The sequence below is a fragment of the Schistocerca cancellata genome, chromosome 4 (assembly GCF_023864275.1).
Source record: "Schistocerca cancellata isolate TAMUIC-IGC-003103 chromosome 4, iqSchCanc2.1, whole genome shotgun sequence".
Classification (NCBI taxonomy): Eukaryota; Metazoa; Arthropoda; class Insecta; order Orthoptera; family Acrididae; genus Schistocerca; species Schistocerca cancellata.
In genome coordinates, this window is record NC_064629.1 from 907,094,520 (window position 1) to 907,122,043 (window position 27,524).

At 37.1% G+C, this 27,524-nt stretch overlaps 1 protein-coding gene across 20 annotated transcripts in view; it reads right to left on the minus strand.

Moving 5' to 3' along the window:
* LOC126185071 (monocarboxylate transporter 12-B-like) overlaps positions 1-27,524 on the minus strand; it is a 1,121,214-nt gene that overhangs the window by 750,037 nt on the left and 343,653 nt on the right. For 3 of the 20 annotated variants that reach the window (XM_049927856.1, XM_049927842.1, XM_049927838.1), the window contains exons 6-8: positions 21,596-21,812; positions 4,762-5,001; positions 86-211 (exon numbers count right to left, since the gene is read on the minus strand). The exons of 13 other annotated variants lie outside the window; for them this stretch is intronic. In XM_049927856.1, the coding sequence (XP_049783813.1) occupies positions 86-211; positions 4,762-5,001; positions 21,596-21,812 (583 nt within the window). The remainder of the gene's footprint in view (positions 1-85; positions 212-4,761; positions 5,002-21,595; positions 21,813-27,524) is intronic. 4 more of the 20 variants (XM_049927851.1, XM_049927841.1, XM_049927848.1 and 1 more) reach the window with 2 other exon arrangements.

Here is a 27,524-nt window from a genome sequence, read left to right on the forward strand (position 1 = left end):
TTTGTTGGTGGACTTCTTCAGCACCTCCAAATACAACAAAAGCAGTGCATAACATGATGCAAATATCAAAAGAAAATCAACATACCAGCAAGAGGCGATCCAATGGCAGCAGCAACCCCTTGGAACATCAATGTTAATCCAAAAGCATTTGTCAAGCGTTCAAGTCCTAGTAGATCCACTATAATTAGGGAACGGAGTGAGGCAAAACATGCTGAAATAAAATATTTAAACTAGTTAATACCCTGCTAATAGCTTATTGCAACACAGTAGAAGCTTAATAACACTTAAAATAAAAACACTTAAAATAAATTTCGTAAAAAAATTCATAAATTGCTTAATTTATGTATTTTTGCATGTTCTTTTATGAGATATTATTTACTAGTATATAAAATGTATTTATATTGTTCAAATTTCATGAAAGTGTTTCATAGCTGAATTTAATTTGTAGGTAATTTCATTAAATTTGTTGGGTAGTGAACAGTTGATTGAAACTTCTTGTAAATTACTTAATTTTAATTAATCATGTATGAGGGACATTCAATAAGAAACACAACACTTTTTTAAAATAGTAGTTTCTTTTGTTCAGCATTCCAGTACACCATATTATTCCCCACCCTTTTGGGTAAATCACATTATTTTTCAACATAATCTCCATTCAGTGAGATGGCCCTACACCACATTACTGGAATGGCCTGTACACCCACATGGTACCATCTTACTGGTTGAGATCAGAGCATACAACTTGCTGCATCAATAACCTCTTCAGCATCCACGTACTGCTTCCCACAAAGTGTACCCTTCATTGGACCAAACAGAAGGACATCTGAATGTGCAAGATCCAGGCTTTAGTGCGGATGAGGGAGAACACTCCAGTGAAGTTTTGTGAGTTCCTCTCAGATGTGCAGACTTATACGAGGCTTTGCATTGTCGTGGAGAAGGAGAGGTTCGTTTGCATCCATTGATAATCTTGAGTGAGACTGTCCACATGCTCCAACATTGCAGGAGGCACAGCTGTGTGCAGCCGGCCAGCACCCTGGAGATCGGACAAGTCTGTGCAACCATGTTGCAATGGTGATAGATGCCTTACTAAACATCTCACCATGCTTTTGTTTATTGCATGGTATTTGCAGATATTCTGCAAATGTCTATGAATATCTGTCATGCTCTGGTTTCCCACCAAAAGAAACCTCAATAACAGCTCTCTACAGGGAACACACTTCTGTTGCAGATGCAATATTGAAAAAAATTAGAAGGAAGCTCAGCATTGGCTGTAATTTTGATAATTTATTAACAGCAAAATCAATTTTCACTCACATAATGATCATCTCCAGTGCTGGAAGTTAAACATTTCACATAGCAATCAGTGAATAAGAAACAAAAGACCACAAATACACCTGAGTATAAACCAACTGTTGGCAAGGACATACCTTTAGTGTACAAATTTAAGCTCGTAGCCACTGGTGTCTAGTTATTAGCAGTAACAGAAGCTATGAAATGATCACAATAACTGAAGCTGCTGTTTACATTCACCCATTCAGCAGACCTGAGTGTGACAGGGGCTTGGAACACCCTCTGTGTGATGTGTCACGTGAAGGCTTATTAATTTATTTGGCAAGAGATTACCACAAAACACCATGTGTGCACTTGCAAATCATTAATTGAATATTTCAAATTTCAAATTGTACATTAAAAATGCATAGCAAAAAGGAAGGGGAGATGCACATCTTGACAACATACACTGGCATGTTATTAAAAAAAAAAAAAAAAAAAAAAAAAAAAAAAAAAAAAAAAAAAAAAAAAAAACCTTAAAAAAAAGAAACATTCAAGAATAAAAATCAACATGTAAATTATAAGGTGTCAGATTACAGGAGTAGTAGAAAAGAAAAATATGCAAACGTATCTCATAACTGCATCACAATATGTTTATTATGTTAATATTGTTCTCATCTACTAGGTAATACGTGTGAATCAGCTGGCTGAACTGGAGTTACCCACACTTTTCACTAGCCAACATATTTTAATGTACAGCATTTTTTGAGGTTCTTTATAGAGATTGGTAATTGGCTTGTACTTTTGCATCAGTTTTGTAATAACATTTGTCAACTGGTGGTCAGGCTACATAACTCACAGTCATAATAGGCCTTTAACGAAATCAATGCACACTACAGATTAAGTGTTTGGTTATGAAAATTTACATTTTTTGCCAATAGATAAGAAATTTAAATCCTCATCACTTTCAAGTGAGTATTTCATGTTGCTGGCTTCTCACTACATTTTAATTGCTTTAGTAAGTAATTGTGGAAAAAAGTGTATAATCTGGTTCTAATTTGTCTACAGTACGATGTATATTTTGGGAATAATTTGTACTGTTAACTTTCCTAAGTTATGACTTTTCTGAATGTATGATGTATATTACTACTTATCCACACCTTGCATTTTAGATTAATTTTTATGGCCTACTTTGGATATATGGGTATTTTCAAAATCAGCTTTATTGTTATAAGGGGTTCCACTGCTGCTATTAAGACATGTAATAAAATTATCTCCTTCATATGAGTATTCAAAACCGTTTGCTTGACAGTTTCGTGTCTGTTGTATCAACTGTAAATGTATGTATGATGGGTTCTGACTCAGTGCTTGTGCAAAAGTGTATAACCAGTGTGCGATGTATTTTTTGGGACAAAGTTTTTATACTCTAAAGAGAACACTGTTTCCTTATACCCAAGTTCTGTTTTGTATCATATAATAAAATATTTTCTATAAATAACAGGTGTGGTAATGGAGGTTTCTACTAGGCTAGCGTATTTTACACACTTGTGTCTCTAGCCAATGTATCACGAATTCTTTGCAATCCGTAACAGTAGTTCTTACTGATGAGTGTACTAAACAGTCTCTGCAGCCACAATGTGCTTTTATGTCATTCTGCTTTTCATAATTATGATGATTTTTTGTAATTAAGCCTCAGAAACAGCTATAATGTGTTAACATGTCCAAATGGGAATAATCAGATGTGTGAATCCTCAAGTCGTTAAATACAATAAAAAGTTGTTAGTCTGCACCGTAAAAAAAATTATAAAGAATATTGTGTTTCATGACATTTTGACCTGTTAAATTGTGGCAGATATTGTACAATCACCACTATTTATGTATTTGACTTCTTGGTTTCAACATAATATTTTACATAATTTAAGAACTTTGCACCTCTGACTTCCCATGCCAGATAGCGGTTACTGTGTTATAACAGATTCTGTTGTATTTGATGTCATGTTGTTTGTATATTTTTCTTTTTTACTAGTCCTGTAATCTGACACCTTATAATTTACCTGTTGATTTTTATTCTTGCATGTTTCTTTTTTAAGTTGTTTTGAAAATAACACACCAGTGTATGTTGGCAAGATGTGCATTTCCCCCTTCCTTTTTGCAATGTGTTTTTAATATACAATTTTAAATTTTAAATATTCAATTAATGATTTGCAAGTGCACATTTGGTATTTTGTGGTAATCTCTTGCCAAATAAAGTAATGTTAAGTCTTCATGTGACACATCACATAGAGGGTGTTCCAAGCCCCTGTCACAATGAGGTCCGCTGTATAGGTGAATGTAAACAGTGGCTTCAGTCATTGTGATCATTTCATAGCTTCTTCTACTGCTAATAGCTAGACACCAGTGCCTATGAGCTTTAATTTGTACACTAAAGGTATGTCCTTACCAACAGTTGGTTTATACTCAAGTGTATTTGTGTTCTTTTCTAATTCACTGATCACCATATGAAATGTTTAACTTCCAGAACTGAAGATGATCATTATGTGATCAAAAATCGATTTTGCTGTTAATAAATCATCAAAATTATGGCCAATGCCGACCTTCCTTCTAATTTTATTGTATGGGCGTTGTGCAACAGGAGTCGCCAATCAATCAATATTGAAGGGTATGTATAGCACCACCACCTTTCTGAACCCCATGAAACTATAACAGCTGAAGTGGGAATACTCCACAATGTCACACAACAAAATTTGCATTTTTTCAACTGAAATTGGACAAGAAAAAAGTGCTTAATTACTTACAGAGCAGCCCTCATATTTATTACTGAATATATTTCCGAAATACATGTCATCTGGGACTCAATCTATAAATTTCTTGTGCCGAATGTAACAAGACAAATTTCCACATATTTTAGTGTCTTAATTTGACTTGTGTTGCATTCTTACAGGTGCAAACGTAAAGGAACAAATCTTGAAAGAGGGCTGCAATCACAGAACACTTTCATGACAGAAGAACTGCCTATATCACATTTAAATTTTGACTTGGACAGTTCTCCCTTTGCATTCTGGCACATGTGTGACAAACTGCTAAGTTTCCTTCATATCTCTTTGTTGGCAATTCACTTTACAATATCAAAAGAGGGAAAGCAAATTGTCACATCTGTTTCTTGTTTATTTTCATTGAAAATGTTCAAAAACTGAAAGATACATTTTTCAAGTTTATTACAACTCGAGATTTCAGTCTTGACAGCAAGTTCTGCTACTGATCCTCTAAGATGAATAAACATTGAGCTTAAACGTATAGGTTAGAAAATGGTAAGTAAAAAGTTATCAATTTTAAAATTTCCTTGAAGAGAAGTTGTAGACTTCATAAGTCAATGAATTCAGAAAGAAAAAATACAAAAAAAAATCATATTTTACCTTAATAAGCAAATTTGTAACTACTTTTTCCCATGGACACCAATAATTTGTCCATGTTCAGAAGATATTTCATACTGACCTGTTGCTAAACCAAATACAGCAGAATAGAAGAAAAGATATCCATCAGCTGTTGATATTCCACTTAGCAGTGTAGCAATTCCTCCAATTGATAGTGCTACATTGTTTATAAACAGCGGTTTTGAGCCAGGAAAGCTGCCAAGGACTCCACAACCTATCCTTCCAATTGTGTTTGCAATGCCAATTGTTGAAACCAACCACATTGCAAGAGACTGGTCCATACCATTTATTGTCGCCCTGTCTGCCATAAATTTAATGATTTTATATTACTTTCACAAGTATATATATTAAGTATATTATTGTGTCACAAAAGTGTGCAGTCAGAACAGAATAGCTTATTCATGAGGTATGTAATGCTGGCAGATGCTAAATGGAAGATAAATAATTGTATGAGGCTAGTAATTGATGTCTCTTATTAACCAAATCTCTGCTTTTAGTCAAATTGTGTCATAAATGTCTTATTCCCCCCAATCTGATTCAACATCTCTTCATGAGGTAGTTGATCTACCCATTTAATTTTCTGTATCGTTCTATAGCACAGCATTTTGAAAGTTCCTATTCCTTTTAGTGTGAATTGCTTACTGTCAATTTATCACTTCTGCACATTCCAGATAAATACCTTCAGAAAAATTCTAATTTTAACAACTTTCTCATTTTCAGAAATGCTTTTCTTGCTTTTACCAGTGTCATTTTGTAACCCCCCGACCCTCCCAAACTTTGACTATCATCAGTTATTTTTATTTTGCTGTTCAAATAGCAACATTCAACTGCTACTTTTAGTGTCACCTGATGTAATTTGACTACACTCCATTACCTTTGTTTTAGTTTTGTTTGTGTTCATCTCATAATTTCTTTTCAAGGCATTATCCATTCTCTTCAACTGCTCATCCATGACTTTTGCTGTCTCTGACAGATTTATGCCATCAGCAAAGCTCGAAATTTTTATGTCTTCTTCCTGAACATTAATTCTATTTTCAAATTTATCCTTGATTTCCTTTACTGCACACCCAATGTTCAAATTGAAAACTAGAAGGATAGACTACATCATCATTTCTCTCAGTTCTCAACCAGTTTCCCTCTCATGTCTTTGAACTTTCATAAGTGTAACTGCAGTCTGGATTCTATACATGTTGCAAATAACCTTTTCCTCCCTATATTTTATTTCTGCTAACTTCAAAATTTCATAGTGTGTAGTCCAGCCAACATCTTTCCTATGTTATAAACACAGGTTTGCCTTTCTTCAACCAATCTTTTAACAAGTAACCCCTTGAGTTTGAGGTTGCAAGTTCAATCGGTAGTAAGGCTCATTTGAAAATATTGTGTCAATAATCATGACACGAAAAATATTAGGTGCTAATGACTCATCAGGTGCACCATGAAGGTGACAGAAAATGAGTGTCCCATAGGTGCAAAGATGAACCTTCTATAGAATGTATTTATTACACTTCACAAAATAGACATTGTCGACATTCGCGCACCATGAACACCAAATGAAAAATGGCACACCATAGTCATCACAAAGGTTCACACCATCAAGATCAAAGGTGAACTCCTTGGGAGTTACAAACTGTGCAGAATGTTCAGCTAGGTATCCACTAGTAAAGAATTCATATAGAATTATATTGGTGTAACGGGTTGATGAGAACTGATGGTACGTGATGGCATGCAACTGAATGTGAAAAAGTATGTCATGGAGCTTATCATGTAATTGGTTATCACTTAAGGCATAACTGCAGATAGTGCTATAATATGTTTTATAAGCACAATAAAAGCAAACATCCAAAGGCTAAATTTATCCAGTGGTTCCAGGTGGTATGAACTGCAATATCACAAACATTTCAGGAGGGACAGGTTGCCCTAAATGAGTATGATTTTTTATATACAGACCAGGAAGCAATCAAAAGCAAGTTATTTTGGCCAGTCATTGGCTAAAAGCACCACTCATACAACAGTTGTAGTTCTCTTACACCATTTTCCCACTTGAGCTTATTGTGACTTAAGCATTCCCTGCTGCCCTTGCAAGATCACGCACTCAAGAAAGAATCATAGGGGGCAGAGCAACTCCAACTTATTGTAGTAAAATAGATAACTTTTCTGCTAATTTTCCATTGAGATTAACAGTTGGTATAATTGTATACAACTGCATCAAGGCACTGACATTATTTGATCTTGATACAACTCTCTTGGCACCTCTACTCTCCTGGGTTCCTTTCATATGCATTTCCTATTCAAATCTGTCTGTTCATAGGATGGTGTTGCTATTGGGAGCCCCTTATTCCCAGTTATAGCAAATTTCTTTGTGGAAAAAGACCAGGAAGCAGGCATTGGAAACTGGTTGTTGTATGCTTGGTGGCAGAATGGCAGGGAGGACCTGGGTAGTTTTCACAAACACCTCAGTGGGATCAATCCAAAGATTCATTTGCCATGGAGGAGGAGGCAGGTGGGAGATGAAATTTTGTTTGTTTGTTGTTGTGGTCTTCAGTCCACAGACTGGTTTGATGCAGCTCTCCATGCTACTCTATCCTGTGCATGCTTCTTCATCTCCCAGTACCTACTGCAACCTACAGCCTTCTGAATCTGTCAAGTGTATTCATCTCTTGGTCTCCCTCTATGATTTTTACCCTCCACGCTGCCCTCCAATACTAAATTGGTGATCCCTTGATACCTCAGAGTGTGCCCTACCAACCGATCCCTTCTTCTAGTCAAGTTGTGCCACAAATTTCTCCTCTCCAATTCTGTTCAATAACTAATCATTAGTTATGTGATCTACCCATCTAATCTTCAGCATTTTTCTGTAGCACCACATTTTGAAAGCTTCTATTCTCTTCTTGTCTGAACTATTTATCGTCCACGTTTCACTTCCATACATGGCTACACTCCATACAAATATTTTCAGAAACGACTTCCTGACACTTAAATCTATACTCGATGTTAACAAATTTCTCTTCTTCAGAAACACTTTCGTTTCCATTGGCAGTCTACATTTTATATCCTCTCTACTTTGACCATCATCAGTTATTTAGCTCCCAAAGTAGCAAAACGCTTTTACTACTTTAAGCGTCTCATTTCTTAATCTAATTCCTGCAGCATCACCCGATTTAATTAGACTACATTCCATTATTCTCATTTTGCTTTTATTGATGTTCATCTTATATCCTCCTTTCAAGACACTGTCCATTCCGTTCAGCTGCTCTTCCGGGTTCTTTGCTGTCTCTGAGAGAACTACAATGTCATCGCTGAACCTCAAAGTTTTAATTTCTTCTCCATGGATTTTAATTCCTACTCCAAATTTTTCTTTTGTTTCCTTTAATGCTTGCTCATCATGCTTATGTGCTAGTTTTCTAAAAAGAAAATGGTAGCTTTAGCCACACACTTGACCATAAATCAATGCACACAGACCATCACCTATAATGGAATTCGAACCATCACCCATAACAAAAGCAAGACATCATAAAAACACAGGCAGACAGAGCAAGGAAAATCTGCAAACTAGAGCTGCTTGACGCAGAATTAAAACATCTCACAATACATTGCTCAAGAATGGTTATCCATTTGCTGAGATAAAAAGGGCATTACGATGACTGTGCAGAAATTATATCAATACTTAAGCACTGGTGAAATCAAAAGTTTTCCTGCTTTTCATTAAGTATGTTACTGACCATGTAGGAAAAATCTTGAAAAAGTGGAACATTGCGGTACTCCACAGACCCACCCAGAAGATATAAGCACACCTAAAATTGGCCAAGGGTGCTCACCAACCACTGCAAAAGCAGGAATTTAGAGGATTTCATGCAGTTGTGGGGAGGTGTATGTGGGCACTGCAAAAAGAACATAAAAATTACTATAAGAGCACAAGGACAATTTCAGAAGAGGGGATACTGACAGAACAGTTTTTGCAAAACATGCTTTGCAGCCAGGAGACCACCGCATTCATTTTGATGGGACTCAAGTACTGGCAGCCACAAACAGATACCATGAAAGACTATACAGAGAGGCCATAGAGATAGTAAAACAGTAGGAATGAGAAGGGTGTGAAATTGAATGACATGTAGATTTTAGAGCTTATACCAAGAGTTGACAGCAACAGTGGACAACGGCAGTTGACAACTGGCAGTTGCACTTGGGTATTCAAAACACGTGATGCCATGCCACTGCGTGAAAGTACATGGAAGCAGTATTTTGATACAATCATTAGTGAGCCAAGGTGTGAATCAGACTTTCAAAGATGCTACGATCCCCCTTGAAAATGTCCTCCACAGATGGGGATGAAATGTTGGGTTTTAAGGTGAAATCCATTCAACCACAACATAATAGCCCAGAAAATTTTATTAATAGTAGACAGTATACGACACCACACATTCCACTGAGTCCTCTTGCAGAAGTGCTAATATTTCATCTTGCCACTTCTTTCTCATTCTGTGAAATTCCTTAGGTTCCTTTCTGATGAAATGTCAACTTCAGATGGTTTGGCGTCATTCAAGCTGTTGAGCCCCTGCCTTCCTTTGGGTCTCGAATTGTTACATTCTTCTTGATGTCTGGGGGTATTTTGCCTGTCTCATAAATGTTGCACACAATGTGGAATGATTTCAGTGCTTATACCAAGAGTTGACAGCAACAGTGGACAACAGCAGCCATGGTTGTCCTTCTCAAGGTTCTCAATATTCTAAAGAAATGTCTACTCCAGGGGTCTTGTTTCGACTTACAGATTTAAGAACTCTATCAAATTCTTCTGAGAGTATCATACCTTCCATTTCTTCTTCATTGATTTCCTCTACTATTTTAATAATACTGTCTTCAAGTTGGTTTCCTTTCTGTGTATTCCTTCCATCTTTCAGCTTTCAGTTTTCCCTTCCTTGCCTAGAACTGGATTGCCATCCCTTGATATTCACACAGCTGCTTCTCCTTTCTCCAAAGATCACACAAATTCTCTCTTTTTCTTAGTTATGTATGCTTGTACATTCTTGCAATTTTTTATCTAGTTGATCCTGCTTTGTCACACTGCACTTCCACTCTGTCTCATTTATTACATGTTTCCATTCCCCTTCACTTGCTTCATTTGATGCATTTTTATATTTTATCCTTTTTTCAGTTAAATCCAGTATCTCCTGTGTTACCCAAGGATTTTTTCTAGGCCTTATCTTTGTACAGATTTGATCATCTGCTGCCATCACTATTTGATTTCTCAAAGCTACCCATTCATCTTTCATTGTATTTCTTTCCCCCGTTTTAGTCAAACTTTGCCTAATGCTCTCTCTGAATCTCTCAACCCCCTCTTGTTCCTTCAATTTATTCATGTCTCATCTCCTTAATTTGTAATGTTTTTGCAATTTCTTCAGTTTTATTCTTCAGTTCACAACTGATAACTTATGGCAGTGTCTTACAGTTTAAAATTTGGTTTTGAAATCTTTGTCTTAGCATTACATAATCAGTGTGAAACCTTCCAGTATCTCCAGATCTCTTCAACATACAGCCCACAGTTCACCGTCTAGTGGTTAACACTGCTATCTCTAGACCCTGGGATCCTAGGTTTGATTCCTAGGTGAGTCTAGGACATTCTTCACTCAGGACTGGGTGTCTGTGTTGTCCTCATCATTTCATCTCATCTTCATTTATGTGCAAGTTGCCAAAGTAGTGTAAAATTGAAAGACTTGCACTATACAGCCAAACTACCTCAGCTAATAACACTATATGACCATTTCATTCCACATATACAGCCATCTTACATTATTCTTAAACCATGTGTTAGTGATGAACAAATTATGCTAATAATGCAAAATTCTACCAGGTGGTTTTATCTTTCATTATTTCACCCAGTTCATGTTCTCCTGCTATTTTTCCTTCTCTTCCTTTATCTGTTGTTGAGTTCCAATCCACCATCACAGTTTTCATCGCCCTTAACTATTTGAATAATTTGTTTTATCTCATCACATATTTTTTTTCAATCTGTACCTTATCTACATCTACATCCATACTCTGCAAGCCACCTGACAGTGTGTGGCAGAGGGTACCTTGAGTACTTCTATCAGTTCTCCCTTCTATTCCAGTCTCGTATTTTTTGTGGAAAGAAAGATTGTCGGTATGCCCCTGTGAGGGCTCTAATCTCTCTGATTTTATCCTCATGGTCTCTTCGTGAGATACGTGTAGGAGGGAGCAATACGCTGCTTGACTGCTCAGTGAAGATATGTTCTCGAAACTTCAACAAAAGCCTGTACTGAGATACTGAGAATCTCTCTTGCAGAGTCTTCCACTGGAGTTTATCTATCATTTCCGTAATGCTTTCGCAATTACTGAATGATCTTGTAACGAAGTGCGCTGCTCTCCATTGGATCTTCTCTATCTCTTCTATCAACCCTATCTGGTACGGATCCCACACTTGTGAGCAGTATTGAAGCAGTGGGCGAACAAGTTTACTCTAACCTACTTCCTTTGTTTTCGGACTGAATTTCCTTAGGATTCTTCCAATGAATCTCTGTCTGGCATCTGCTTTACCAACGATTAATTTTATATGCTCATTTCATTTTAAATCACTCCTAATGCCTACTCCCAGATAATTTATGGAATTAATTGCTTCAGTTGCTGACCTGCTATTTGTAGCTAAATGATAATGGATCTTTCTTTCTAGGTATTCGCAGCACATTACACTTGTCTACATTGAGATTCAATTGCCATTCCCTGCACCATGTGTCAATTCGTTGCAGATCCTCCTGCATTTCAGTGCAATTTGCCATTGTTACAACCTCTCGATATACTACAGTATCATCAGCAAAAAGCCTCAGTGAACTTCCGATGTTATCCACAAGGTCATTTATATATATTGTGAATAGCAAAGGTCCTACAACACTCCCCTGTGGCACACGTGAAATCACTCTTACTTCGGACGACTTCTCTCCATTGAGAATGATATGCTGCATTCTGTTATCTGGGAACTCTTCAATTCAATCACACAATTGGTCTGATAGTCCATATGCTCTTACTTTGTTCATTAAACGACTGTGGGGAGCTGTATAAAACACCTTGCAGAAGTCAATAAACATGGCATCTACCTGGGAACCCATGCATATTGCCCTCTAGGTCTCCTGGACGAATAGTGTGAGCTGGGTTTCACACGATCGTCTTTTTCGAAACCCATGCTGATTCCTACAGAGTAGATTTCTAGTCTCCAGAAAAGTCATTATACTCAAACATAATATGTGTTCCAAAATTCTACAACTGATCGACATTAGAGATATAGGTCTATAGTTCCGCACATCTGTTTGATGTCCCTTCTTAAAAACGGGAATGACCTGTGCCCTTTTCCAATCTTTTGGAATGCTACACTCTTCTAGAGACCTACGGTACACCACTGCAAGAAGGGGGCCAAGTTCCTTCGTGTACTCTGTGGAAAATGAAATTGTTATCCCATCAGGTCCATTAGCCTTTACTCTTTTGAGTGATTTTAATTGTTTTTCTATCCCTCTGTCATCTGTTTGGATATCTACCATTTTGTCATCTGTGCGACAACCTAGAAAAGGAACTATAGTGCAGTCTTCCTCTCTGATACAGCTTTGGAAAAAGACATTTAGTATTTTGGCCTTTAGTCTGTCATCCTCTGTTTCAGTACCATTTTGGTCACAGAGCATCTGGACATTTTGTTTTGATCCACCTACCACTTTGACATAAGACCAAAATTTCTTAGGATCTTCTGCCAAGTCAGTACATAGAACTTTACTTTCGAATTCATTGAACACCTCTAGCATAGCCCTCCTCACACTACATTTCACTTTGTGTAATTTTTGTTTGTCTGCAAGGCTTTGGCTATGTTTATGTTTGCTGTGAAGTTCCCTTTGCTTCTGTAGCAGTTTTCTAACTTGGTTGTTGTACCATGGTGGCTCTTTTCCAGCTCTTATCATCTTGCTTGGCACATACTCATGTAATGCATATTGTATGATGGTTTTGAACTTTGTCCACTGATACTCAACACTATCTGTACTTGAGATAAAAAGTTTGTGTTGAACTGTCAAGTACTCTGAAATCTGCTTTTTGTCACTTTTGCTAAACAGAAAAATCTTCTTCACTTTTTTAATATTTCTATTTATGGCTTAAATCATTGATGCTGTAAATGCTTTATGATTGCTGATTCTCTACTCTGCGTTAACTGTTTCAAATATTTTGAGTCTGTTTGTCACCAGAAGGTCTAATATGTTATCACCACGAGTCAGTTCTCTGTTTAACTGCTCAAAGTAGTTTTCAGATAATGCACTTATAAATATTTCACTGGATTCTTTGTCCCTGCCACCCATTATAAACGTCTGAGTCTCCCAGTCTATATCTGGTAAATTAAAATCTCCACTCAGAACTATAACATCGTCGGGAAATCTACTCAAAATATTTTCCAAATTCTCCTTCAGGTGTTCTGCTACAACAGCTGCTGAGTCAGGGGGCCTATAGAGACATCCAATTACCATGTCTGAGTCTGCTTTAACTGTGATCTTCACCCAAATTATTTCACATATCGGATCTCCATCAATTTCCTTCGATACTATTGCACTTTTTATCGTTATAAACATGCCTCCCCCTTCACTGTCCAGCCTTTCTCTGTGGTATCCATTCCAATTTGAGTTTAGAATTTCATTACTGTTGACATCTGGTTTAAGCCAACTTTCCGTCCCTAGTACTATGTGGGCATTGTGACCGTTTATTAATGAGAGCAGTTCTGGGACCTTTCTATAGACGCTCCTGCAGTTTACTATTACCACACTAATGTTGTCATTCCATGTTGCGTTATCTGCTGAGCTAGTTGGCCTGTTACCTTGTACTACTGTGGTCAGTGTTGGCTTTGTGTCTACCCTGGCTATTCTAATGTGATAACTATGCTGTTCATAGTATCTCACCTGCACTCTTATTTTCTAATTCATGATTGGACCTACTTCTGTGTTACCCCTATTCAGTTTCTTATATATAAACCTGTACTTACCTGACCAGAAATCCTTTTCTTCCTGCCATTACACTTCTGTAATTCCCACTACATCTAACTTCAACTTATCCATTTTCCTTTTTAAACTCCTTAATCTACCTATCTATTTAAGGCTTCTAAAGTCCATGCCCTATCCTTTAGAATGTTACTTCAGTTTTTTCTGGCGGTGACATCCTCCTGAGTATTGTATGCGCAGAGATCTAAATGGGGTGCTATTTTACTTCTGGATCTGAAAGGGATGCCATCATCATTAAGCCATACAGTAGAGTGCATATCCTTTGGAGAAATAATGACTGTAGTTTCCTGTTACTTTCAGCTGTTTGCAGTACCAGCACAGCAAAGCCATATTGGCTAGTGTTAACAAGGGCAGTTTAGTCAGTCATATAGACTGTTGCTCCTGCAACAACTGACAAGCCTGCTACCTTCTTGAGAAACCACAAATTAGTTTGGCCTCTCAACAGATACTCCTCCATTGTGATTGTACATACCATACATTTGTCTGAAATGCTGAGGCTCACAAGCCACCCAATCTTGGCAAAGTCTATGGTTCATGGGCAGAATAATTTATTATTAGAATTTTACTTAAAACTGTTCACATAAATTTTCAGAATGAATCCATAATTTCACTGCCAAAATTTAACTAACTCAATAACTTAACATACAAAGGATAACTTATTTCCAGACATTATACCCAAACCATCAATGTAAAGACACAGTGTTTCTGTCTATTTATTTATTTTTTAATTCATTTATTCATTTCTTTATTGTTTTCAATGCTTTCCTACCATCCACTGCTCCATATACATAGTGAGTGACACTCAGCCTTCACCTAATTAATTATCCATATTCTAACCTAATGCATGCTACTGCTTAAAACTCAGCCATATGGCACTATTAAAAGTATAATTGTGAACATTAGAAACCATTGTATCTGATAATAGTACTAATAAATATTATCCATAAGCATTTTAGGAAAATTTACAATGGAGATAAAATGGAAGGGTCATTTCATTACCACACACACACACACAGACACACACAGCAACAATAAAGCACACTATTACTACATGAAATATTAACTGACAGCAAAAAAATATTAACAGCAGGTAGATTCAAATGCAGAAAATTTCTTTTCCAGGGCAATTTTTTTCCATTTGTCTCTCAGCCAACGTCATTGAACAATTCATAGCTCCCATTCTAAATTATATTAGCATTCTCCTTCAGTCTTGCTACAATCGGCACCTCTGAAATTTGGAATATTTCAGAGAAACTAGTTTTTCCATACCTTCATGCAGGTACATAAATGGATTTAATTTATTTACTGTGGAGCTGAGGATGGAAAGAAAGAGGAGAAGTTGGTCAGTCAATAAAGTATACTCATTTGACTCAATTGAAAGAGCTCTGCCATCAAAAGGTACAGTCTCACTTACAACTTACATCAAGTTATAATATTAACTTGTCATCAATGTCCAAAAGAGTGAAAAGATATAATATTTCCATCCAAGAGTTTATACTTTTCAAAGATTTAATATTAACCTACAGGTTATTCATAAGCAACATTCAAATTAGCTATGGTGGCATTTATGACAGATATGAATAACCATGAATAAGTCATGCAATATCTACAGAATTATAAAATTATTTCTGAGCAATAAGAAAATTAATTTTAGGAAAGGAAAAAATGGAAGAGTATGGTTTAAAGTCTCACTGATAGTGAGGTTATTCAATATGAATCAAACAGAGTGAACATGACACTGGCCACGGTACAGGAGTTGAACAAAAATATGGAATCACTACAATAAATACATCCTTGAACATAAATTCATATGCTAGACAGGCGCGCAGGTTGTGCTTCTGTATTTTACTATGAATGGCATCTGTGCAACGTCCACATACAGGGAAAGAAGAGAAACATGTATGAAAGTGTGTGTTGAGTGTTGATGATGGGCAGTTGTTGAAGAGGATTGTGTCAAAAAATAAGGGGGCAATTGCTACAAAATTCACTGCTACAAAATTCACTGCAGAACTGAATGTCACTTGTGAACCCTGTCATCACCAAAATAACATAAAGTGAATTCCATAAGAAAGGAATTATAGGGTGAGCCAGAATTCTGAAACCACTCATCTGTGATGCAAATGCCCATATCAGGAAAACATAGTGCTGAAGCCATAAAATCTGGACTATGTGTCCCCGGTGGAACAACGTAATTTGATGACTCTTTTTTTCCACTGTTTCCGATTTCTGTCTGAGATTACATCTCAAGAGTGGAACACAGTGGGGGTCTGGTAGTGATTTGGACGGCTATATCGAGGTATTCCATGGAGCCCATGGTTACTTTGCGAGGTCACATTACTGTCGAGGATTGTATGACCATTTTAGCTGATGAGATCCATCCTATGGTACATTGTTTGTTCCCTAATGGTGATTCTGTGTTCCAAGAGAACAGAAATCATGGTCATACACCTCATATTGTCCAGAACCATTTTGTGAGCAGGAAGATGAATTGTTGCAACTCCTCTGGCCACTGGTCACCAGATCTCAATATTATTGAGCTTTTGTGGTCTACTTTGGAGAGAAGGGTGTACAATTGCTATCCACCTCCATCATCATTACCTAAACTTGCCACTATTTTGCTGGATGAACTGATGTTACTAAGTTTGCTTCCTTTGATCAACAAATAACAACAGACATGGGAAGATTCCTAAACATTTTTCATATCTACCAACATGCAGAAGAGCTACTCAGTTGCTAGTGAAGCATCAGTTATTCTTGTAGTACTACCTATTCTTTGTGGTTTTGCCCTGTTATTCCATCTTTTACAGCAGAAAAAATCTAGTGACTGATTTTGCATGAGACATCATACCAAGGTGGTATAACAAGCCACAGTACAGGAACCATTTAGGTGTTTTTGCACAAGACGCTATATGTGGATTATGCTGACACTATGAAAGGCATTCTTGAAAGGCTAAATTACTACATAGTCATAACTGTGAAGTTATTGACCCATTGGGAAACCAGGAGCAACAATGTAATGGTTGCCTAATGGTCATGCCTTGTGCCTCAGTCCTGTTGTGGCTTGAGGAAAGGAGCACTATCATTTGAGAAACAACAGCAGGCCAGGCATGCCTCTATACAGCCATTTTTAGCAAACTTCATGAGTCTTCACCAGTCTACAAGCTGAAATAGTTCAACAACCTGTTGCCGGCAGACTCTGTCTACAACAGGCTTGCTGTCCTCGCTAAACCTGAATGTTATTGATTTGGAGCCTTCCAATAGGTGGTAAACCTGCTGGTTAACTTCTGGCTGCCTGCTCTGGTGATCTGCCTTGTGGCCAGCTCTTCCAGCTGCCCAAACATTGATGCCTGTGCAGGTAAACGCTGTCACTGATATCTGATCAGTGTGGCCAGATGCTGTCGCTGTCTGCCATTGCCTGTGAAGGCACATGTAACTACTGTCCACACTGGGTTCCACAGTTTGATTTTGCGTAGCCAAGTGTGCCTGCACAGAGTTGCAAATTTGCACCAGTCACCAGGGCAGCCTAGCTGCATGTGCCTCCACTCTCCTACGGATCCTAAGCTAGCTCAACCACTGGACCATTGATCACACTACATCGCCAAGCTGCCCTCCACTGCCCAGGGGGACATCACACAAGATCGTAACAAAAGGCCATTGCTGAGCTAAAAACACTTCAGTGACCAAGTACAGCCTGCATGAGGGCAATGGCTGCAGTGTAGTACTTCCACGACTGTTGTATTTTGGCAGGGAATAAAAAGAATATTTAATATTGCTGCTTTTATGATGGGATATCAGACAACAACCTGGTATCTGCCCACCACACAATTATAACCGCACCTAGGGTGGTGAACTACAAGCCTTCCTGACCTCTAGCAACCCAGCTCCACTACCCATAGTTGAGGTCATCCACCTCAGCCTCTACAGTGTTTTTCCATTCCTGGTAACATGTACTGTTAAATCAAATATAGCACTAGACTCTCCTCTGTTGACTGGCCACATAAAGGCCCTGTTTAAAAATTATGTTTATGAGAAAGAACAGAAATTTTTCATCAATCCTGGGTGTTGTATGAAACACATGATGAGTAGTGCTTGTTCAGGCAGATTCAGTTCATCCACTGCATAAATCAAATAAATATCTACTAAAGCACAAGAGAAGATGTATCTGAAAACGCTAAGGAGGGACATCCAGTATATAATTCTGAAAAGTTTACTGTAACATAAAAGCAAAATTTTATGAAATAGCCAATATTACACGATAAACTTCAAATAAATCCCAGAATGACAGTTAAAAGAATGCTTGTTAACAACTATAGGTACATTAACATATACAGGGTAATTTTTTCCACTACATACAAACTCTAGGGATTGATTGATGAGAGAATACGGAACAAAGAAGGTCTAATGAACTTAGGTCTGCAAATGCATTGTTTCCATTCACAGTGACTGCAGTCTAATACACACTGTACCATGAAGCCGCAGTTACAGTACATGTTGAAAATGGTTTCCATGTGCCTCAATGCATGCATGTGCATGTCATAGCATGTTCTGTCTTGCACATTCACACAGCCATGCAGCATCTGAACAGCATCAAAGGCAGCATAAATATCCTTCTACAATGTCTCCACTTCTGGAATAGGCTCTGCATACACAATAGCCCCATAACCAGAAATGGCACAGGTTGAGATCCGGTAAATTAGCAGACCATGCAACTGGAACCCCTCATCTGATCCATCAACCAGAGAATACATGACTGACATGTGTCCGGATGTTAACAGGAAAGTGGGCTGGAGCACCATCATGTAGCAGCCACATAATCCTATGAATCATCAATGGAACTTCTTCCAGCAGGGGAGGCAAAGTCACCTGCATGAAATGTTGATAGTTCTTGTTAGGTGACGTGGAAGGAAGACTGGTCGCAAAATATGGTCAGCAATTATCCCAGCCCACACATTCTGGCTGCACTGATGTTGATGATTTGCTGTCACCATACCATGGGGGTTCTACATGCTATGACTGTTATAAAAGTTGGTGGTCTCATGTGGGTAGGTTGGATGACACAAATCCCAGAATCGTGGTTGCCTGGTGAAGAAACAAATTGCAAAACTGCTTCTGATGTGCAAAGTCTGTCCCTAGTAAGCCCTGCACACACTGTAAGTGAAAATGGTAACAGCAGTAGTCATGGGGAATGTTCCACACAGTCATCTGGCTTACGCTGTACTGGTGGGCCATCTGCCTGGTACTGACATGGCAGTTGCCTTCCATAGTGTTAATCACATTTTCCTCCAAGTCTGATGTCCAAACATTTTGGGTATGTCCTTCACAATTTCCTGCTTCCTGAAATGACCATGCCTCAGACAAATGGCAAAACACCGTTGCAAACACTGAATGCTGTGGCTGTTGTTGGTGGGGACAAGTCTCCTGATACAACCTTGCTGCCTGCCGTCTGTTGCCATTTGCCTTTCCACATGTAAACTCCATGTCAGCAAGCTATCAATTCAAATACAGAACCATTGTGTACAACTCTGTATGACATCCACTACAAAGTGAGTCAGCAATAGGAGTGAATTGGACACTATATTATCAATTACTATGGCAGGAGAGGGTGTTGGGGCATGACATATGAGGAACAGTGCGACCCTCTAGGAGGAAACCATGCATACTGTAAATGTGGTTGCATAGTATAGCGCATGTTAGACAGCAGTCTCCGTAACAAAGTATGATTGAATAAATGGTCTCCAGCATGGAAACCATGCATTTCTGGACATAAGTTCATTAGACTTTTTTTGTTCCATATCCTCTCATCAATTAATCCCTAGAGTTTGTACACAGTGGAAAAAATCACCCTGTATAATACATATGACAGAGGCCCTTGGCTGATTTTATCCATTCATTGAATGCCATTATATATCTCATGTGATGGTAAGTCCTTGACATAAAAATGTTCATTGTATGTGAGTGAATATTGCACTACGTTGAGAATTTGAGTTGGAGACAGAAGGCAAGCTAGGGTAGCCTAACCTACATCTACATCTACAACTTGATAGTGTAGAAATACAGGCTTGAGACCAGGTTCTTGAAAAAATGCTTGGTTTTCCTTTTTAATATATAATTATGTATAACACTGTGACTAAAAATTAGGAAAATGATATGCAAAAGGAAAGTGAATGGGAAAAAGAGTAGAGCCAAATAATAACAGCAGTTAATGGGATGTAATGATGATATATAAGTGGAGGTAACTGTTTCTTATTTACCATACCTGGAGACAATTTTAGAATTACATTACAGAATGAAAATCAATCTATGTAAGCTCCACTTGAAAATTAATGAAAACGACCTACCCACACATGATTATTTATACCGTATTTACTCGAATGTAAGCCGCACTTTTTTTCCGGTTTTTGTAATCCAAAAAACTGCCTGCGGCTTAGAATCGAGTGCAAAGCAAGCGGAAGTTCTGAAAAATGTTGGTAGGTGCCGCCACAACTAACTTCTGCCGTCGAATATATGTAGCGCTACACAGGCATGCTTTGTAGGCACAGAGATAAATACTGGCACCAAAACCTCTGCGTCAGTAAATAAATTTAAAAAAAAGGTGGAAGACGAGCTTTTTTTTCTCCGCCCCGAGTTTCTACCACTGCATTTTCATACATTATCCAACGAAGTAAATACAAATTCCGTGTTGTTCATTTTCCAATGTAGCAGAATTTCAATGTACTACAAAAATCCAACTGGCAAGACTGTTAGGGACGTTTGTCAATATGGCCAACTCTACGTTCTGAATTTTTTGATACCTGTGAGAAGTGATGGTTGCTAATAGGAACCTGATGAAATGTGAATCACATGCAGTATTCTCTTCACCATAAGAGTAATACGAATGTAAACATTTTGCCATGTATTCTTTAGTGTTTGCTGCTATCTCATTTAAATCCTGTCTGCCTAATAAACTACGAAACTAGAGTGAGACAACAGCAAACGCGGAAGAATATACTTATCGTGTCATGTTTATAATCGTATTATTCTTATGCATAATAGTGATACAGTCAGGAATGAAGCACGGCAACTGACTAGATTTTTAAATCTAAGATGGCTAATTTCTGTGCAGAACTTGATGTACTAAAGAAGCGGCCACAAAGATTTTCAAATTGAGAAAAATTTTCGCCTAACTCTCGTTCAGAACATGTTCTATCATACGCAGTCTATTATTTGGTTCTTGTTGATAATTATCAAAGAAAGCAGCAGTGTAAGTAACAACAAATAGCAGTCTCTTGCCATTGTTTCGCTAATGAGATGATTCCTCTCTTTTTTTTTTAATTGTAAGCGGCAGTAGCGCGCACAAAAGCAAGCCATGCCGCGAGCGGCGACGCAAGTACAGTAATGCATTTTCAGCTAAGAGTGACGTAAGCACCTATAACAAAGAAAATGGCACTTATCAGATCAAAGCAAAATAAGCAGTCGATTCAAACCAGACGAAGCACGTGAAAAAGGAAGAGTACCCATGTAAATACGGACGGAGGGCCTGACGCATAGCAATGGCTACCTGGTAAAGCTTAACTGCTAAGCTTACAACTCGAACCAAACTACTGTAGCTGTATCGTCTTTCATTCGACCTAAATTGTGTCTCATATTACAATGGACCAACTTTGTTTCGATTTGGAGGTGCGGCCTAAAACTTTTCTCTCCCCTTGAATTTTGAGTCTCATATTTCAGGTGCGGCTTAGATTCGGGATTTTTTTTTCCCCTTTATTTCGAGTCTCATTTTTCAGGTGCGGCTTAGATTCGAGTGCGTCTTAGATTCGAGTAAATACAGAACATCAGTCCTGGTTAATTAAAAATTTGAATGCAAGTTTATTTAGAGAAAAGTTTTACCTGTAATGTATATGAAGGGCACATAAAAACCCATCATTGTAAGGAAACCAGACACTGAAAGCAACATAAATGATGGGCTCTGAAGCAATGAAAGATCCAGCATAGAACCCAATGCTCTCTGCACAGCCTCTGGGCAAAGTTGACATTCTCTCTCTTCTTCAATATCTTGCTTTGTGGGTAAATGGCTTACAGATACATGATAATCTATAGAATGGGCCTGAAATAAAATAAAGCAAGTATGAGAACACTGTAGCCATTGCTTTAAAACAGTCAAAGGTTAAACTGTATTCCTAATTATAGTTTCTGTTGAAAGAGAGGTTATAACTAAAAAGAAATTTTTGTAAATATTGTTAACAGTTCAGATAATACACTGGCTGCAATATAATAACCAGGATCTAATCACAGAAGTAAATCAGAAGTATAAACTGAATCTACAGTGAACAGACTCTCTTAACTGTCTTTTAATTGTGAAATACAGTAATTAATGCTTAAATAAGTATAAAAATCTGAACAATACCATACTGTAGTTTTGTTACAGTTTTAACAAAGTAACTGAAAAATGTAGAATAGTCCTTCCAAGGCAGTCTGAGGGATCCTAGCTTTTTTGTTTACCAAAGAAGAAGGAATTTGCAGAACATTGATTTGATTTACTTTTGATTATTGTTCAATACTGTGTATGGTCATTCCTTCTGATATTTGATGAGAAACATTTTTATGAAGTTCCAGATTTTCTATTTTGAGTAATAATTATATTGTAATCATAAATGTGTCACTGCCAAACAAATACATGAACTAACAGAACTAAATAATTCATAATTTCCCTGTTCAGTCTGCTGTTTCAGTGTTGGCTTCCTACATTCTCTTAGCTTTCTTTATTCACATTTATTTCAGTGTGCAGTCATAAATTATGACTTCTGCAAATGTCACAAGATTAATACATAACATATACATCTTACAATTCCTTCAGTGAATACAGACATTAATTTAGAAGAAATCTTAATTTTGTTTTAAATGTCACCCCAGTATGTCCTCTTATGGATTCTAGCAATTTGTTGTAACACATTGAGCCACTGATATATGAACTGTTATCTGTTAGTTTTAATTTTGTTCTTTCTTCTTCTTTCGAATAACCCATTTGGAGGGTACGATGAATCAACTGTGACAACTCTTCATTGTATTACATTTCCATAGTTTCCTAATTTCCTTCATCCTTCTAGAGTGTTGTTCCCTTTCTTCTTGAGTCCACTTTTATCCAGTTGTTTTTCTTTCTCTCCTGAAATTCTGCCTTTTGAACTGCCTTTCTGAAATGTGTTCTGTTTTCTATTGTGTCTATACTTTTTGTTCTTTATGTGTAAGAACTGTGCTTATTTCTTGTATTGTGTCAACCTAATTCATTTATATACATACAAAGAGTATACAGTTAAATATTTATTTTGTTTAATAACACAATGGCAAGTCTACCTCTATCGCAGATAGTGTATCAGCCTAATAGCCCTTTTGTAGCATCAGCACTCTGTTCAAAGTTAACATGGTGGTATCACATTCAAGTTCAAACAAAAGAATTTACAGTCTCCATTGTCAGTATACAAAATTTCACAAATATTTCCTATATATTTGTGGTATGAGTTATCTGCTTTGAATGTCAGTAACCTTGATTTTGTAGTACTGAATTTTAGGCCTTGGTTACCAAAATATGTAGTCATTTCTAATGTCTCCTGTGTTGAAAAAGGAGTTATAAAAAAGTTTGAAAACTACTGACCAGTCTGTTTAATTCAAATTTTAAGTAAAGTATAAGAAAAAATTACTGCAGTGAGGTTAGAAGACTTTCTTATCAAAGAAAGAGTGTTAAGAGAAAACAGCATGTTTTTAGATAAAGTTACTCAACTTCTTCTTCCATATGAGGTTTAACACATACAAGATTACTGAAATTACATTGGTAAAGACTTGTTTGTTCCTACATATACCATGTGCATTTGATAGAGTTTCCCATGAGCAGCTGTTTAATAAACTGAAAAATAACGGTATCAGAGTAACAGCTGAAAGTCTCCTACAGTCATTCTTAAAGGGCAGATACCAGGTTACATAAACTGAACACAGAAAAGCTACCATTATTAAGAAATAATGTGTGGTTTCCCCAAGAGTCATTTCTGGGACCCTCATTCTTCATACTATTTGTTAATGATCTACCTGCAGGGCATAGTAGCAAGATAATACCTATGCAGATGACACACAACAGGTGATAGCTGGGGACAAAATGATCTGGTGCTGAATTATTCTAGTGCCTTAAATGAGTTGAGGAATTATTTCAAAAGTAATCACTTAAGCACAAATCTCAGCAAAACAACTTTCAACTAAACCACCAACTTGATGGAGTTTTATAGGATAGTGTCTCTGATGATGGTACAGACACAACTGCCTCCCTTGATTTGGGAACATCACATTGATTGTTTGTGCCAAAATCTGAGAAAATTGATTTATTCAACAAGAACATTGTCACACATTCTGAATTATGATCAGTTCTCATATTAGGGCATTCTTGTGTGATCATTACTTCTACTCAGTAGCAGAATTTTTAGAACATCTGAGATACAACAGACTTGAAACAAGACAGTGCAGTTACTGCAACTGGTGCAAGCTCTTTTGCATGTAAAGCTAAAATTTATGGAGCTACTGAAAAAATACTGTATTTTTACTGTTGTGTTGTGTTTGTTCTGTGTCCCACAAGCTAGAAAGACTTTCTGGACGAATAAATAAATGAAATAGTGCATCCCTATTTCCTAATATATGGAAAAATAAATTGAGTGGTGTGTCAGTCAAGCACTGAAATCGATTATTCGTCCTTCAGAATTCTCAGTTGTAATATGTCATGTAAAAGTACGTTCAAAAATAAGAAATTACTTACACTGGCGTCAGTATAACTTCCTAAAATTGTGTAAACTATTGTACTGCCCTTGCTTCTGTGGACTGAAACACTATAGGACATTAAAATATATAATGGAATATGGCTTTTATAACTGCCTTAGCAAGCTGACAAAATACATGATCAAGTATGCACATGAGGTAGAGGAGGAAGGAATCAGAACAAGCTTTAGTGGAACATCAAGAACATGCTCTTCACTTTTGTAGACCTTTATCTAAATAAAGTAAAATAAATATTAGCTCTACAAGGTACACAAGTAACATTACATTCAGCATGAGGAAACACTGAACACAGATTCCATCAGGATTCATGCTGAAATCATTTCTTTCTTGAGTTACATAAATTATAAGAATGAAGTAAGAACACCAGTACCAGCATATAGTACAAGAAATGTCATAAAGGAACTTCATTCAACAGAATTAGTCACAACTGAAACTACTACAAAACAGATGTGCAAGGCATGCAAAATCAAAACTGTCCCAGTGCATATCATAAATATGCCTGACACACAAGCAACTGAAATGAAAATGAATGAAACTCTTTGTATAAAAATCATTAGCACTAGATTATAAAACCAAGTTCTATGGAATATGTATAACGTATAACAAACAGGTGTTTCAAAAACTGAACTCTTTCAATTGTGATTAAGACTGCAGGTCTACAAGCCATGTTTCGACTTGCTGTTGTCCCACACAAAATTTTTCTTGGAAAATAAAATAATAATATAACAACAGAATAGTAACAGCACTTGTGGAAAAAAGGGTATTGTGGAGATATAGCAGAGCCATAGCCTGCTGATTATTTCCAAAATGAATTTTTCACTCTCCAGCAGAGTGTGCACTGATATCAAACTTCTTGGCAGATTAAAACTGTGAGCCGAACTGGGACTCTTACCCATGACCTTTGCCTTTCACAGGAAACTGCTTTACTGACTGTGCTACCTAAGCACAATTCATGACCCACCCTCACAGCATTACTTCCACCAGTACCTGATCTCCAATACTCCAAACTTCACTGAAGTTCTCCTGTGTAGCTTTCAGGCCTTGATAGAGCACTTGGCTACAAAAAGCAAAGTCCCTGCGCTCAAGTCCCAGTGTGACACACAGTTTTAACCTGCCAGGAAGTTTCATATCAGAGCATACTTCGCTGCAGAGTGAAAAATTCATTCTGGAGAATAGCAGTTGTCTACCTTAGTAATCAGCTCATGCAAATCAGAATGCTACATTTTTGTGTATTTGGATATGAACTGTTGCACAGAAAGACAGGTTTTTACATTTTTTCTGTGTCTTATTTCATGTATAAATGTGGGAAATTGAAAATAATGATAGTACAACACCCTCTCACTCTTGGCCAGAATTAAAAAGTTGAAAAGAAGTGGAGACTACCTATGCCCATCACCACCTCTTTCCTCCAACATTTTTTATTTCATTTTAAAAATTAAAAACTTAATGTTCAAGAGACTGGTGCTAGATAGTCTCTTTCCCTCCCAGTCTATAATTCTTGCTCAGAGGTGTAGTGCTTTACTATCCACATTGTCAATTATTTCTTGCATTTTTACATCTGAACCTCCATCTAGTTTGGCTCCCAGTAATCAGTCATATCCTGACAAAAAAGACGGTGCTACTCTTTTACAGTTCACATTTACATTCAAATGTTTCGTAGCTTGAATACCAGATAAATTTCATTCAAAGATGTCACAACAGAAAACTCTGAGGTAACTGGACAAGAAAATTCTGTGATTTAGTTCAAAACATCCCTTTATTTTACTCTGAATGCCTTATACTATAAGTAGAAACTTTCATACATGAGCATACTTGTGTCCAGGGCTAAATATCAAACATGATTCTTTTGACATAACTACCTTGCTAATATTTAGATTTAGTAGTATGCCATACAACTTGTTGTTGAATATACATAGATATATGTGAACTGGAAGATGAAAATTCTACTTCTGATGATGTTAGCCACTTACTTGCCGTCTTCCAAAGTATTCCAGTAAGCAAATCAGAAGAAAGAGACTTTTTTCATTAAAATTTGTTGTAGATATAATTTAAAGTTAATTATTACTTACAAAATCAAACTTCATTGTGTAGCTTCATGCATGAAAGTAAAGTGCAATAATGATCAAGTCACATAAAGAAGGATGAACTGTACAGTATTTACATTTACAATAAAGAATTTTGTGGTTTGGCCAATAGAAATAGAGAAACAATATATTAAGCTTAGTTTTTGGGACTGCTGATTCATTCTTCAGAAGGAGAAGAAGTTGGTGATGGTAGGGAGAAAAGATGGATGAATACTCAGGATAAAGTATCTCTTTATTCTCAGAAAATAATGAATGCTATGGGCAAGGGATCTCTATTTGGTTCCACATTTATCGATTTCCTAAAGGATTGTGATACCGTTCCACACAAGTGACTTCTAATGAAATTGCATGCCTATGGTGTATCATCCCACTTGTGTGACTGAATTCATGATTTCCTGCTGGGAAGGTCACAGTTCATAGTAACTGATAGAAAGACATCTAGTGAAACAGAAGTGACATCTAGCATCCACCCAAGGAAGTGTTACAGACCCTCCGATGGTCCTAGTCTAATGATTTAGGAGATAAGCTGAGCAGCCCTTTTAGATTGTTTCCAGATGATGCTGTCATTTACCAGATAGTAAAGGCATCAGAACCAATTGCAAAATGAATTAGACAAGATATCTGTAGGTGCAAAAAGTGACAAGTGACCCTAAATAGTGAAAACTGTGAGGTCGTCCACATGAGTACTAAAAGGAATCCATTAAACTTCATTAGCTTGATAAATCACATAAATGTAAGGGCTGGAAATCTATCTAAATACCTAGAAATTACAATTATGAATAACGTAAATTGGAATGATCATACAGAGTAATGTTGCGGGGAAGATAAAGCAAAGAGTGCATTTTATTGGCAGAACACTTAGAAGACACAACAGGACTACTAAAGAGACTGGCCACACAACGCTCCTCTGTCCTCTGCTAGAA